The following is a 15,338-nucleotide window of genomic DNA, read 5'->3' on the forward strand; positions in this document are numbered from 1 at the left end:
TCGAATCTTAAAAAAAATTGCAAAGTTTTTCAAGTTTGCCTTTTGTAATCTGTCGTGATCTTCGTCAGTCGAAACCATCCTTGTTTATTTGTGGGTTTCAATTACTCTGTTGATCAATGTTTTTCTTCATTGAAAAACTATTATTTTGAGGTTTCCTTCAAATTGAAACAAGTAAAAAAATCACTTAAAATACTGTGACATTTCTCCTTTAAGCGCCTTGAAGCATCAGTTGGATGCTTTCTAACCCTTTTGTGCTACTGGTACCACTAAAGCAGTAATGTTCAAGAAATTGTTTTGAAAAAGTTGTCATATTCATATTCCAAGCAACACTAATGAGGACAGCATTAAAAGTTATATTGCACCAGTGTACTTGAAGTACTTCAGTCTGTACTTTAATTTATCCAATGTGTTTTTTAGCTCAAAAAGAAAATGCATGTTTAGATAATTATATGGAGAAAAATTAACTTTTCTAAAAAGGGAAATGTATGTTAAATAATTCAATGGTTATTATATATGCCCTGTAGTTAAATTACTAGCTGTTATTACGATCTTAGTGAAAGTAATTTCGGAATAGGGCAATTATGATAAAAGTATTGAGTGGGATTGTAAGTAAATGGATTTAAGCACATTGCAGATATGAGATTTATGTGGAACTGAAGTGCTCTTTATTTGTTTTTGTCATCTACAACTTCTCAGAGTTGGTACACATTGACTGTCTAACATCGTAATGAAAACTTAATGTAAGTAAGATGTGAAATGGGTGAATTTACTTGCTTTGCCATTTCTATAACGATATTCTTGCATTTTGTTGTCAGGTTGATGTGGCATTTTTGAGGGCTGCAAGAGCTGGGAACCTTGAAAAGGTTCGAAACTTTCTAAATGAGGAAGGAGACATTCACACTTGCAATGCTGTGAGTAATAAAGAAAATTCATTTTATTTCCTATAAAGAGATTATTTTTGCTGCCTACCTTAGACTCCAGTCTTTCTGATGGACTGCGCTGAAGACATCACATAAAAATCGCAATAATGCTTGTCGAGGGCGCAACCTGACACCGTGCCGCGAGTGGAACACTGCTTTCAGTCGGCGGGCAGCGGGCACTCCACCAGTCAGCCCCACTCCAGCAGTTTACAGTGTGGCACAGAGACACGCGACAAGGAAGGAAGCTGACGGGGAGAGAAGATGTGCGATGACTATGTCGGTTGTTAGTTCCGCGGCGTGGGGAAGCACACACAGTCAAAAGCTGAAGGCAAAGACCCCGAAAGTATACGAAACAGAACAACGTAAGATTCTGACAATTATTGATTCACCGCTAAATAAAGCCGTCTTTAATTTTGACATCTTTTTTTTCAAGTACCAAGTTTGCTCTTTGACAATTACCTATACCAACAACACAACCCTGATTTCACAATACCTCTCAAAAGATGGTTGGTTACAATTTTTCTAAAGAAACAAATCCAAGAAAAGGGGGGACTGTAGCCCGCATTGCCTTTCCCCTCCCCACCCTGCCCCCAAATCTACCCATGTTTGCCTTGATAAGTCTTGCCATGAAGCCTTGATAATCATGTTTTCTTTTTGCACAGAATGGCCTCAATGCACTTCACTTGTCATCTAAGGAGGGTCATGTGGAGGTCGTACAAGAGCTTTTAAGGCGTGGGGCAGGAGTGAACTTCACCACCAAGAAAGGGAACACAGCACTTCACATTGCATCACTTGCTGGGCAGAAACCGGCAGTGGAGGTTTTACTGGAATCTGGTGCCTCTGTAAACTCCAAAGCGCAGGTAAATGGCTAGTTTGTAAAATTGTGCACACTAAGACCCTATTTACATGGAAAGAGGATGATCCCAGCACTAGGATAATCCTCTTTCCATGTAAACTTCAGCTGAAAACATGTTGTGCAAGGACGATCCTAGTACTAGGATCCATCCTACTTACATGAAAAGAGGGTGATAGTAGTGCTGGGTGGGTAGCAAAAGTGGGGAGGGGGGGGGGAGGGGTGTTGGGATCCAGTTTCATGCACAAATTTTAAACTTGAAACAGCAGAATTCACAAATCATATTTCTTTTTTAGCTATTTTTACATGTCACGGTCTACTTTCTGCTCTACTGATGATGTCATGCGTCACAGCCTAATTTTTGCCCTCTTTATGTGTCATGCATTAACCCATTGCTACCCTCTGCTAGGAACATCCTCTTTCCATGTTAATAGGACCTTAGAATCAACCAATTAAATTGCCGGCAATTACGGTTAAAAATGTAAACCAAACTGAAATGTTTTTCAGGAAGAAGGTTATTCTTGTTCTCGACTTGCACAAAATAATTATTATTGACTATTTAGTCTGCAATTTCATGACTGCAATTTTGTTTTGAAATATTTATTGCTTTTACCAAGTTACAAGTCTATTTTAGGTATCTTGTTACACGTATTAACTGGTAAATGTATTGCACACAAAAATAAGATTTACCAAGTACCTTTATAAATACTAACTACAGGGGGCTTTCATATATTGTTGTAGAATGGTTTTACTCCATTGTACATGGCAGCCCAGGAAGGGCATGTTGATGTGGTGAGAACACTTCTTACCAAAGGAGCTAATCAGCAGTGTACTACAGAGGTAACTAGTTGCTTATGACTCAAAACATTTGATTTTTTTAGGTATCTAAGAGTTTTTTTGTTATGTCAGGTTGTTTTTTCCCCCGAAAAAATCAAGTAATATGGCAGTTGACCAGTGTATGGTTATATGACATTAAGAGTCTCTGGAAGCCAGATCTGGAACTAGCACTTGATAGCACTCAGTGTTATTTATTGTTCTTTCGCAGGATGGATTTACTCCAATCGATGTTGCTGTTCAACAAGGACATGAAAAAGTTGTAGCTGCCCTTCTTCATCATGACTCCAGAGTAAGATCACTTTACCCTCTCTAAACTCTGTTGGATTAGAAACGGGGTTTTTTTCCTTTTTTTTTTTTTTTTTTTTTTTTTTTTTTTTTTTTTTTTTTTTTTTTTTTTTTTTTTTTTTTTTTTTTTTTTTTTTTTTTTTTTTTTTTTTTTTTTTTTTTTTTTTTTTTTTTTTTTTTTTTTTTTTTTCCCCCCCTTTTTCCCCCCCCTTTTTTTTTTTTTTTTTTTTTTTTTTTTTTTTTTTTTTTTTTTTTTTTATTAGATCCTGAATGATTTTGTTGTCTCGGGCAGCTCACATGTATACCGACAGCATTCATTTATATTTCAACTTGTGCTCACTGATAAATTTTGGACCCATTGATGAACTTTCCAGGAAAAAATAAAGGGGATGGGCCACTGCGTCTTTGACAAAACGATGTTATTGTTATGTAAAAGTTGAAGTTGATTTTGTTGCCACATGTGTTTGCATTTACAACAATTGCCAAAATCAGGCTTGCTACATGCAGTTTTAAAGTAGGGTATTAAACATTTTTTAGTTTTATAAATAAAACCTAACCTTGTTAAAGATGATTTCCAGTCCGTCGCAGACTCAGGGTTTGTTTTTTTTGTTTTGACGTTGAACGTTACACTTCGGGATGCGCGCGCAGAATCACGATGGCGTCCGTTCAATCCGTTGAGCTCGTATTATTGTGCAAGGAACTGGTGTAATAATGAAGAAAAAGGAGTGTCCCGGATTTATTTTTGCTAGTACATTCTTCTTTTGTGAGACTCACAAACATTGCAGGGGAGAGCGCGTACGGACTGGTAATCATCATTAATTTGAATTTCAGATGATTTTTCCAAATTTCATTTTTTCATTTTTTTTTTCACTTCTTTTTCCAACAGAAAGGCTATCGTTCTCTTCATACTGCAGCCAGAAAGGATTTTGCCAAAGCAGCCAAACTTCTGCTCCAGAAAGACCACAAGCCTGATATTGAAGCTCCAGTAAGCTCCAACATTTCTAACCTACACATGTGCACATGCTAATAATACATCATAATATTGTAGAATCATAAGGTAAAGTAACATTTCTCTTTGTTTCCAGAATGGTTTCACGCCACTTCATATTGCCGCTAAGTACGGAAACCAAAATGTTGCAGGAGTGCTGATTCAGCATGGGGCTACTATTGACTACAAAACTAAGGTACAGCACAGTAACGTGCATCAATTGAGTTAATTGTGTGGTTCCAGAAAATATCCATACCCACCCCAGGAAGGCAATTTGAAATTCCAAGGGGATGAGAGATCTCAAAAGCCAATTTCTTTAAAGGGAAATTATAAAGTTGAACCAAAATCTAGTTTTCGGAGGGATTGGGGGGGGGGTCAAACCAAAGAACCTTCTGTGGAGGAGGTATGGATATTTTCTGGAACAACGCAATGAGGCATAAGCATGGTTATACCTGTCTGGTAGTTTTTGTGCTTTATTCATGCCTGCTTTCAATAAACCTTGAATGTCTGTCATTTATGTACCTTGTACAATGTAAGTTCTCTTCGAGTCACTCCATTGTCAGACTTCTTTCCCCAAAAAGTGAGGAGGCAATTTTATTGCATTACTTTAATGGGTCAGCACCTGATTATAAAATATGCAAACATTTTTTTTAATTGCAATTACAAAAAAAAGAACATTAATATACAGAGTAAAGTTACCTACATTTTAGAACTAGGAAAAAAAATAATGAATAAATAAATAAAATAAAGTTAATTTATAAATATGATAAATACATTTCACTATTAAAATTCTCAAGTTATTACACACGCACAAAGATAACCTTAAGGATAGTAACATTTGAAATAATAATACAGTTGAATCCCGATAACTCGAACCCTCAGTAACTCGAACTCCCGCTAACTCGACCTTTTTTTTTCCCTTTTGTTTTTTTTTTTTTTTTTTTTTCCCCTTTTTCCTCCTTTTCCTTTTTTTTTTTTTTGGGGGGGGGGGATTCAATGTAATAATACATATTTATTGTATAGGTTTAATTATCCATTTTTTATTGCTCTGTTCTGCAAACTGATAATAATTATTATTCTCCTCTCCACAGAACTATGTCATTGCACCCCTTCACGTGGCAGCAAAATATGGCAACCTTAATGTGGTGACAATACTGGTAGAGAAAGGTTCAAAAGTCGACATACCCAACAAGGTCAGTTAATTAATGTTGCTTGTCCGAGAAAGCGAGTCTTGTACAGTTGTTTAAAGATGATTTCCAGTCCGTACTGCGCAGTTCGGGGTTTTTTTTTTTTTTTTTATTTTTTAAATTTACTTTGGTATTTTTTTTTTTCCTTTTTTTTTTTTTTATTTGTTTAATTTTTTTATTTTTTTTTTTTTTTTTTTTTTTTTTGTTTATAATAAAAATATTTTTTGTTTTTTTTTTTTTTTTAATTTTTTTTGGTTATTTCTGAATTTTAAATGCTTCAAAATGCATGTTTTATTGGCTCAGGATGAACTGTTAAATAGGTTTGGCGAAGTTTTGATTGTCTTCCAGATTGTGTTATCATTGGTGTTTTTTGATCAACTTTTTAGGGTTCCATTATCAAAACTTATTGTAAAACAAATAATAAATACTGGTGAATAAATAAATAAAATAAATAGGAATTTTCAGTAGCATATCCACGGAGTGGCTCTTGATCCACTGTACATGTTTTCAGATCAAATTGGAATTTAGAAGCATTGTTTTTTTGTTTCGTTTTTTTGTCACTCAATAGGATGGTCTGACTCCTCTTCACTGTGCCGCAAGAGATGGACATGACAAGGTTGTGGAATATCTTGTGAATAAGAAGGCGTCAATAACATCCAGAACAAAAGTTAGTGATCAACATCTATAATCTCCTTACATTGTCAATACATTGTCAATCAGACAGGCGATGAGAATGAAGAATATCATACTGCCTTGATGTGTAACTAAATTCTCAGAACTAACATTAAAAAAAAGTATAGCGATCAGTCAGGAGAATTGATGGTTGTATGATACCGGCAGTAAATTTTGACTTTTTATTTCTTCAGCATGGTCTTACTCCTCTACACATGTCTTGCCAAGGGAATCACCACAGCACATCTGGACTACTGATCGACAGCAAAGCTCCTGTTAATGCTGTTGCAACAGTAAGAACACATGATCAGCTAGAACACATGATCGCGAAGAACACATGATCAGCTAGAATAACACTTCCTTTCTTCCTCTTTTAGTTTTTGTTTTGTTTATAAATTCTACTTTGAGAAATTTTTCTTTGTTTTGTTTTTACCATTCACAGAGTTAATTAAATTTTACAGTTAAATGTCACTATCCTTTGTAATGTGATACAAGTACATTGTACTATTGATGAAACAGTAAACTGTTTGTAAAAAAATAGACTAAACCACCCAGCTAAGTCTTAATACCATTCCCTCTGGTTCACTGTAGTACTGAACTACTTCAAACCAAGCAATACTCAGTTTTATAAAATCATCTACAAATTGGTTAAATTTGTTCTTTAAAATGTGTATGGTTTGTAAAAGTTTTTTTTTGTTTGGAAGAAATAGTTGTTTCACTGTGTTTTATTGAGCATAATTATAACAAAATAATGATGATTCTATCCTTGTTTCAAAGAATGGCCTGACACCTCTCCACATCGCTGCACATTACGGTCACGTGGATATTGCTGAGCTTTTGCTGAACCGCGGAGCTGACACTGATGCTAGAGCCAGGGTAAGATTCTCTGATTCTAACCAACAAGTATGTTGTGAGAATTGAGTGCATTCTTTGTGCTGTTCCTGTGCTGAACAAAAACAGGGTGATGTTCATTGATTCTTTGAGAAGTGATGCTGAGAATCATTTTAATCTGTGAAAATTAGATTTGTTACTTTTTGTTTTTGTTTTTTTGCAAATTCTGTTCTTTGAATTTTTACAAGTACATGATGCTAATGCAAATAAAATTTAGTTTGGTTAAACATTGGCTTAAAATAACTAAAATTTAATTTTGCCTTTGGACATTTAGGGCTAAGAAATAATAAGAAAATACAGTTCTTCTTCACTGTTTTATTCAGGAAGTTACATTTTTTGCAATATTGTGGACTATACATGCATACACCAAAGATATTTTTCTAAACCACCAGAATATTCAAGACTACACATTTAGTTTGTGGCACCCAAATTTATAGATATGATGATCATGCTAAGTACTGATCATTTACTTTAGAATTAACATTGATTAACTATCATTGTATTTTTTTCTTTTAGAATGGGTTTACTCCTCTTCATGTTGCTTGTAAGAAAAATCGGGAACAAGTCATCCAGCTGCTGCTGAAATATGGTGCAAATGTTCATTCTGCCAATGAGGTAAATTTTCTTTTTGTGTGAAACGCTGAATATAACAAACCTGCTGATGTGAAATCAGACATTTTAATCTCAACAGATGCTGAATGTTACCTTATATGACTATAGTTAACAAAATCTTTATGTGATCTGAATCACCCTCAAAATGCTTTCTGTCATATTTGTCAACAAAATTTTCTCACAGGCAACTAAGGTCGCCCAGGGGTACAATGTACTGTAAATGGTTTCAAGCCCTACAAGATTTATATATTGCATTTGTTGTGGTTTAAATTTATCTTTGGTTTAAATTTTTTTCAAACCAGTTTGATTTTGATTTTTCATTGTCTCTTATATATTCGTTATCATAATCTGAAACAAAGGGAAATTACAATCAAACTGGTTTGAAAAATTTTACCAAAGAAAAAATTAAACAACAACGCATTCACTTCATACATACATGTACATGAATCTTCAAACATGTATAATGAAAATAAAAATAAAAAATTGATCATATGTCTCACAATGAAGTCACTTGAGAGATGTACATGTAGATTAAAATGTTTGGCTGCTCACTGCTAGTCATGAAATTTATTTGTGTTATTGTCATTTATATTAAGTATTTCTTTTTCTGCACCAGAATTTTAACTTCATTTTTCTTTTTTTCTTTTCTCAGGGTGGCCAAACTCCTATGCACGTTGCAACATATTATGGTAATGTCACATTAGTTCTTATCCTTCTTCAACATGGCGGCTCTCCTGACATCACCAATGTGGTAGGTTCATTTTCCATCACAAGATAAAACCTTCAAATGTATTTAGAAGTTTTTTTTTTATTATATAAGGCTCTTAGTTTGACAGAAGCTGTTATTTGTTTGTGAGTTGTAGAATGGTGTATTCAGCTTTTGAAGTAAAGATCTTTTGTTCAATTTAAACAAAAGAACACATGGCCTTTTAAACAACCCTTAAAGTAATTTGCATAATATTGTTTATCAATTGAAAGTGGATTTTAATTTTGAATGTTACATATACATTAGCCATCCCCTACTATTAATGCGTAATTCTGAACTTTAAAATAAAACATGTTATTATAATGGTGTGCCAGAAATATGGAAAAAAAAAAGAGAATATTTAAATAGGTTTAAACAGAAAAACTAAAAATTTCTTCTTTACCAAATCCATCACGAGGCAGTGTTTGCTTTTTCTTCTTTCCGACATGTAGTATCACTCTGGTACATGTTTTGTTAGCAAGTTTTCTCTCTTCAATCCGTAAATGATAAATTTGTTGTTGATAATTTGTTTGTGTTAAGGCTGGTTCTCATATGATCGCCCCGATCGTCTCTGTCGCTTCTGTCGTTTGCAAAGTCTGAGGTGATTGGAGCAAGCAAACTTTTTGAAGCGACAGAAGCGACAGAGACGATCGGGACGATCATATGAGAGCCAGGCTTTAATGATCTTGCATCTTCTTCCATAATATTTAGAACTCTTTGGATTTAATTAACACATTACGGTTAAATTGTGGGCTCTCTAGACTATTTACTTTTATTAAAAACATTGTTTGATGCTCCTGTGTTTCAGAGAGGTGAAACTGCTTTACACATTGCATGTCGTAGAAGGCAGATAACAATTGTGCGACTGTTGCTTAGGAATGGTGCATCAGTGGATGCCAAAACACAGGTTTGAATTTTTGAACTAGATTGCAGTGATTTTCTTAAATCTTGGCATAAACATAAAACACATCATGAAATGGTGTACACTGTAAAACTGAAAGCAATTATTTATTTAGTAATTCTGGTTATTATGGGAGGCGCAGTGGCCTATTGGTTAGCACACCAGACTCCAGATCAAACGGCCTGGATTCAATCCCTGGCCAGGGTCGCTGCCTTGTGTTTTTGTGCGAGACACTTTACTCTCACAGTGCCTCTCTCCACCCAGGTGTATAAATGATAAATGGGTTCCAGCAAAATAATAGCAACCTTCAGATTGGACTACGTGTACGAGATTGAGTACGAGTACGAGTTTTCAAACCAAATTAGCGTGTCTCCTTTAATCACTTATCACACCAATCTTATCCCTAACGTTTATTTATGTGTTAGTCAGCAACAGGGAAGATTTATAGTTTGGGGGATACAATTGTGTCGAAATTCCAAAGTCGTACTCGTACTCGATCTCGTACTCGTAGTCAAATCTGAAGGTCGCTAATGTTGGGGGGAGGGTACCCTACGAAAGACTAACATCCCATTCAGGGGGAGTAGAAATATTCCTGGCCACTTGATGCTATCAAAACCGGGATAAGCTTGGCAGTATTGGCCACTTCACTTGAGGCTTCCCTTTACCTTTTTTTATGGAATCAGTGAAAAGAGTTTGCATTTTGAACTGCAGCCTGAACTTGACCATGTTCCCTTAATGTTTCAAATCTTCCAGGACCGTGAGACTCCATTGCATATTGCTGTCAGAACAAAGAATGTGGAGATGGTGAATCTTCTGCTGGACCATGGGGCATCCACAGATGCCATTGATAAGGTTCATATACATATTTTGCTTCATTTATTAGTTGTAAAGCTTGTTTATTTTGTTGTGGATAATAAACAATACATGTTCGTATAATACCAGTGATTATTAGAATTCTGGGCTGAACATGACGACAAAAATTGACAAGGTCAGGGTTTTGGATTTTAACCAAAGCTATGGGCCGAGACCTCATGGCTAGCAGGTGGAACCTGACAAAATATGAACTAGCACGACCCCCTTCTTGCCCCTTCCCCATCAGAGGAATCACCATGTACTGATGTTTATCAATTGCAATAAAGACACATCACCATGCTGTTAGCTGCTTTGTGCTACAGATGCTAGTCTGGGTGCTGCTCTCCTTGCCTTATGTTCTTGGTGTGGTCAGCTTTGGTCATCTTTTAAAATCAATAGGGTGATTGTAAGAAATGGAAATTTAATAAATAGTTAAAATAATACACAAATGTGTAACAGTGGTGCATTTATTTTGTATGTTTAGAACAAGTGCACACCTTTGCACATTGCTGCCAGAGATGGCAATGAAGAACTGGTAGAAATTCTTCTGGAACACGGAGCTTCTGTTACTGAGCTGTCTAAGGTATGTCTGGTTCTTATTATCAGTACCAAACAGAAGCATCTTATCCAGCTGCGCCAATAAATGACATTTATGTTGTTTATTGGTTAAGCCATGGTTTGTTTTAACCAGATATTTTGTTGTTGTTTCACAGAAAGGATTTACTCCTTTACATGAGGCTGCCAGAAATGGTCATGTCAGGATTGTGGAAATCTTGCTGAAGCATTATGATAACCCTGATCCAGAGGGAAAGGTCAGTGAATATTTGCGTTTTGATCAGGATTCGTACGGGTCATGGAAAACCTGGAAAGTCATGGAATTTAAGAATTTCATTTTCCAGGCCTGGAAAGTCATAAAATTTAAGTATGGGTCATGGAAAGTTATGAAAAATGGTATTCATTGTACAAAATAAATGTACCTGAAATCAAGATAATTTTTGAAAATTTCCAAGAAAAATGGTCAAGTTTAGGTCACGGAAAACTTTGAAAAGCACTGGAAAAGGTCATGGAAAGTCTTGGAATTTCAAAAGCTCAAAAGAATACAAACCCTGTTGATATAATTAGTTGCAAATGGTGGCCGCCATGGGAGATGCAGTGTCTAAATAGAAGGTAAGACCCAGGGGGGGGGGGGGGGGGTACTCCGGCTTGTTAATGACGGGGATGATCGAAGTATTTTTTTGGGTTTGAAATTTTCGATTCCGGGATGTTTTTGGGTTGGAAAATTTGGCAAGTATTTTTTTGGGTGACTTGATTTAGATAGAGGATTTTTTGGGGTATTAAAAACGAACTAAAGTGCCTTGGCACGGCCTTGGCGTATTAATGGTATCATAAATAAACAAAAGGAGTGTTCTTTGTGTTATGTTATTGCCCCTCCTGGCAATTTAGGGGTAATTTGACATGGGATTTTTGGGGGGTTATCTTTGGTCCAGGGATTTTTTTGGGTAATGTTGGAAGACTTAAGGATTTTTTTGGGTCCTGAGTTTTGCCTCCATTCGATCATCCCCGTCATTTACAAGCCGAAGTACCCCCCTGGGGATGATGACACAGAGTACAACATCTATTGACATAGGATTGTTTTTTCTTGTAGCATGGTCTTACTCCTCTTCATGTGGCAACTCACTACAACAATGATAAAGTGGCTACTTTTCTGTTGGAGAACAACGCCGATCCTAATGCTATGGCAAAGGTAAAACTGTCCTTATCTTGATTCCCTTGAGAAAAAATTCAGCCAACTCTCTCACCCCTATAAGGCAGACACCTGGTGTCGGCTCTGTCCATGCCATTTTTCAGTCATTTTACTGTAACTAAACTCTAATGCTAACCTCTCTAAGACGGATAGTTGGAGCTGGTCTTGACGGTGTCCATCTTAAGAGAGAGTTGACTGTAGCTTAACACTCCTACTCCCAAGAGTGCCATATGGCACAAGATGCCATTGAATGCTCAATATTTGGTCAATTTGTATGAAATTTGAGCAGAAAAATGGTCTTGAACAGATCTGTCTATTAAAAGCATAAAATCATACCCCCCTAGCATATGAGACCTGATTACCCCTACAACTTTTGCAACTTTTTCCTCTTTATTTTCTAAAATCAATTTAATATCTGACAACAACCCTCACATTAAGAGCTGCAAATTAAGCTATAGTTTTGGGGTATACTTAAAATATAGGTGGAATGAGATATTTTTTAATGTTTTATTTTTTGAGTTATTTTTTCAAATAGCTCTTTAGTCAGCGCGAGGACCTGTATCAGGAAGTATGGTGTTTTCACACCAATCAGATCAGGACCAGAACCATCATTGAGTTTATAAAGGCGAAGATATATGGGTCATGTCGCAGTCAAGACGAAGACACAAGATAATGGTGAGTGTGAATATCATGATTGACGTTTTTGTGAGCGAACAGTTCCCACTGCCCGACCTTTTTCGGGCTGCTTCCGGGAAAAATAAAAAATAAATCACTTCGACATAGTCTGTCCGTCGGGCCGAATCAAAAACCACCAGTTTCACCGACACGAAAGAGACAGGAGCCCACAGACGTAAAAACAAAAAAAAGAAAACCACCTATTGGCGATCGCGTTCTTCCCGCACCTCCTGACAGCCAGGCGATGACCGAGCACATCTTTTCCCTCACTACCACGGCCAGTGGGAATCGAAGGGACGCCGCGCCCCCCCGGGGAGCACCGACCGAGAGAGCGGCACGAAAGAAAACCGGAGGGCGCGCAGACCGGTGGCGGGAGGGAGAAAAGGAGTGGCAGCAAGACCGCGCAACACCGCAGGTGAACAAAAAACGAAAAAACAGAGACCAAAATGCACAAGGAAGAAAAAGTGACTCCGGGGCCCAACACAAAAGCCAACCCATGGCATAAACCATCCCAACAGGACAATCACCCAGTCACCCCAAGCCACCCATAAATTGAAAAAATAACTCCTGCACGCTTAGCGTGCCTATGTTTTGGTTTTGTCTAATAGTATGATTTATGACATGCCACAAACAATACCATTTAAATGAGATATAGTATGTGGTCTTCAGGTCCATAGTTACCGTTGTACAAAAATGTGGTATTTCCCACGAGAGTGAAAGGGTTAAAACTTCGACTAGCACAAACACAGGCAGCCCAAGGTGGTTTTCATCTTGACCTTGGGAAAGCTATGGTTACATACACCACCACCAAGAGTGCACTTACAAAAGTCTTGTTGCACACTTTTTAGAATGGATTTACTCCTCTGCACATTGGAGCTAAGAAGAACAGGATAGACATTGTGTTGATACTACTGAGACGAGGCATGGACCCTGCTGTCGCTACACAGGTGAGAACTGACTTTCATTTCATTGAAAACATAATTTGGTATCATCAAGAAGAGCCTGATATCTGGTACAATATTTAAAATTTTACAAAATGGAATCATAGGCACGCAATGTGTGCACAGTAAAAATCACATAATATCAATACATTGTCAAGGAGTGGGTGAGGAGAATAAAGAAAGTTATCAACCAGAGGATATCCACGAGAGAGTCTGGAGAGAGAACTTTGATTACCAGGAGTTTTGATTGCAAATGTAGGGCAAAATTAACACAAACAGTCTGTCTCTCTCCTACTGCTACAGTTTGCAGTCTTCCTGCTGCCCTCCAGTCATATATACAACTTGACGCAATTATGCTGCCCTGACCCTCCAACTTAATACACATGTACACAAACCAAGAAAGAAATGTATTTGTTTTTCCATGTTGTAAGACTTTTTCCATGACTTGTGATATGCTTGTTAAAGTGCATATGAAGCGAAATTTTTTTTGCACAATTTTATCCTTCAATATGTTAATAAAACAACTGCAAAGTTTTAACTCTTAAAAAATAAAATTTGGTCGTGATTTCGGCGCTGCAAAAAGCCTTATTTTCTGTTTAAAAATGTCCAGAAGACTGGGGCGAGTTTATGCGCTTGTGACGTATTGTTGTGGACAGCTTTATCACGCTTTAGTCGCTAATAACAATGTAACTAAGGGAATTTGTACAACTTAGACTATTTGGGGCACCAGCCACGCAATATCTTTCTCCTCTTCGCAGTTTACCTTAGTTTCCCTCTCTCCGCCATGTTGATTCCAAGAATCTTGTCCACAACAATACGTCATCAGCCCATTTTGACCGCGCAATTTGAAGGACAATTTTGAGGGCAAACTGAATAGCGCAACTTTCAGGCCTTATAAAATTGCGAGTTTTTTCTTGATAAGGTTCAAACTTTGGGATAGTGTCTTAAACATACAGAACTTTCGAAATAAACAAAAGTTGATTTCGCTTCATATGCACTTTAAATAATTAATGCCAAAAAAAAAACATCCATGTGACTGTAATGTTCAAGTTTGTTTCATTTCCTTTGTTTGTTTTTGTCAGACTGGTATCAGTCCTCTTCATCTGGCAGCCAAGGAAGGACACTTGGAGCTGTGTGAACACTTGGTGGAAAATGGAGCTCATCCTGGAGTCACTACCAATGTAAATAAAAACAATAATCGTATCTATAACAAATTCTCGATTTTGATTGGTTCTGCCGCCATTGTCGCGTACGGCGGCCACAGAATCATTGAGCAACATGAACTTCCCCCGCCTCAACACGCGCATTTGATGCTGCCACTTGGTGCACATGTACCTGCACAGAAAGGCCAAGACTCCACCCGTGCGGGCCCACCAGAGATTCGCCGCTCCATGACCCCGAACTCCCTGAAGTCTCCACTCAGTCCAATTACTATTACTAATTATTGACCAATTAACGCTATTTTGAAAGCCATGAGTTTATCAGTTTAATTACTGTCAAGTGTCACCATCGTAAAATGAAGTCTTACTTACTATTTCTTACACAGATTCCAATTTCCAACACAGGAAGTAAATTGGATCTCTTAACACAAACTGTACTTGCTATACATGTTGTAATTTATTATTGTAGAACTTGGTCAACAGGCATATGTGCAGTAGTTTTCATATAAAGTGTTTTCATGGCAGCCATGTTGGAGGAGTCAAACAATAAAAGAAATTTGCATAAAAATAATTATTTCCCCAAAGGAAAATCATTTTGTTGTTTCACTCCTCCAATATGGCCGCCAAGAACACACTCTATACAGTTAGGAACAAAAAAAATCACCCATGGGTGGGGAGGGTGGGGTGGAGGGTAGCACTACTCCTATTTGAGTGCCACCCAATCCATCTACCTTAGTTTTTTTATCCTTGGTACTGGAGTGCTATGCTACCATAAAAGCTATAAATGACTTAGTCGGAGAAAGTAATTTGATTTGTCTTTAATGTTGTAGAATGGCTTGACTCCACTGCATTTGACAGCAAGAGAGAACAGGATTGATGTGGCTAAACTTCTACTCAAGCACAGTGCACCCATTAATGCTGAGACTGTGGTATGTAAGACAGACATTCTTGTACATGTTACAAGTTCGCTTATATGAAGTATTTACTGTTCCCGACGGCACACGTGATTTTGGCCACTCGGCCATGTCCCAAATTTGTGTCTGTTAATGTTACTCCGCATGTTACAATACAGAAA

At 37.1% G+C, this 15,338-nt stretch overlaps 1 protein-coding gene across 2 annotated transcripts in view; it reads left to right on the forward strand.

Moving 5' to 3' along the window:
- The window catches only part of LOC144664611 (uncharacterized), a 34,368-nt gene that overhangs the window by 4,888 nt on the left and 14,142 nt on the right, over positions 1 to 15,338 (forward strand). For both annotated transcript variants that reach the window (XM_078525745.1, XM_078525744.1), the window contains exons 2-21: positions 816 to 911; positions 1,583 to 1,780; positions 2,515 to 2,613; positions 2,819 to 2,899; positions 3,782 to 3,880; positions 3,981 to 4,079; positions 4,975 to 5,076; positions 5,639 to 5,737; positions 5,937 to 6,035; positions 6,520 to 6,618; positions 7,150 to 7,248; positions 7,898 to 7,996; positions 8,799 to 8,897; positions 9,645 to 9,743; positions 10,228 to 10,326; positions 10,457 to 10,555; positions 11,389 to 11,487; positions 13,011 to 13,109; positions 14,186 to 14,284; positions 15,094 to 15,192. In XM_078525745.1, coding sequence (XP_078381871.1) covers positions 816 to 911; positions 1,583 to 1,780; positions 2,515 to 2,613; positions 2,819 to 2,899; positions 3,782 to 3,880; positions 3,981 to 4,079; positions 4,975 to 5,076; positions 5,639 to 5,737; positions 5,937 to 6,035; positions 6,520 to 6,618; positions 7,150 to 7,248; positions 7,898 to 7,996; positions 8,799 to 8,897; positions 9,645 to 9,743; positions 10,228 to 10,326; positions 10,457 to 10,555; positions 11,389 to 11,487; positions 13,011 to 13,109; positions 14,186 to 14,284; positions 15,094 to 15,192 — 2,061 coding nt within the window. The remainder of the gene's footprint in view (positions 1 to 815; positions 912 to 1,582; positions 1,781 to 2,514; positions 2,614 to 2,818; positions 2,900 to 3,781; positions 3,881 to 3,980; positions 4,080 to 4,974; positions 5,077 to 5,638; positions 5,738 to 5,936; positions 6,036 to 6,519; positions 6,619 to 7,149; positions 7,249 to 7,897; positions 7,997 to 8,798; positions 8,898 to 9,644; positions 9,744 to 10,227; positions 10,327 to 10,456; positions 10,556 to 11,388; positions 11,488 to 13,010; positions 13,110 to 14,185; positions 14,285 to 15,093; positions 15,193 to 15,338) is intronic.

The sequence above is a fragment of the Oculina patagonica genome, chromosome 9, assembly GCF_052425735.1.
Source record: "Oculina patagonica isolate OP01 chromosome 9, crgOcupat, whole genome shotgun sequence".
Lineage (NCBI taxonomy): Eukaryota > Metazoa > Cnidaria > Anthozoa > Scleractinia > Oculinidae > Oculina > Oculina patagonica.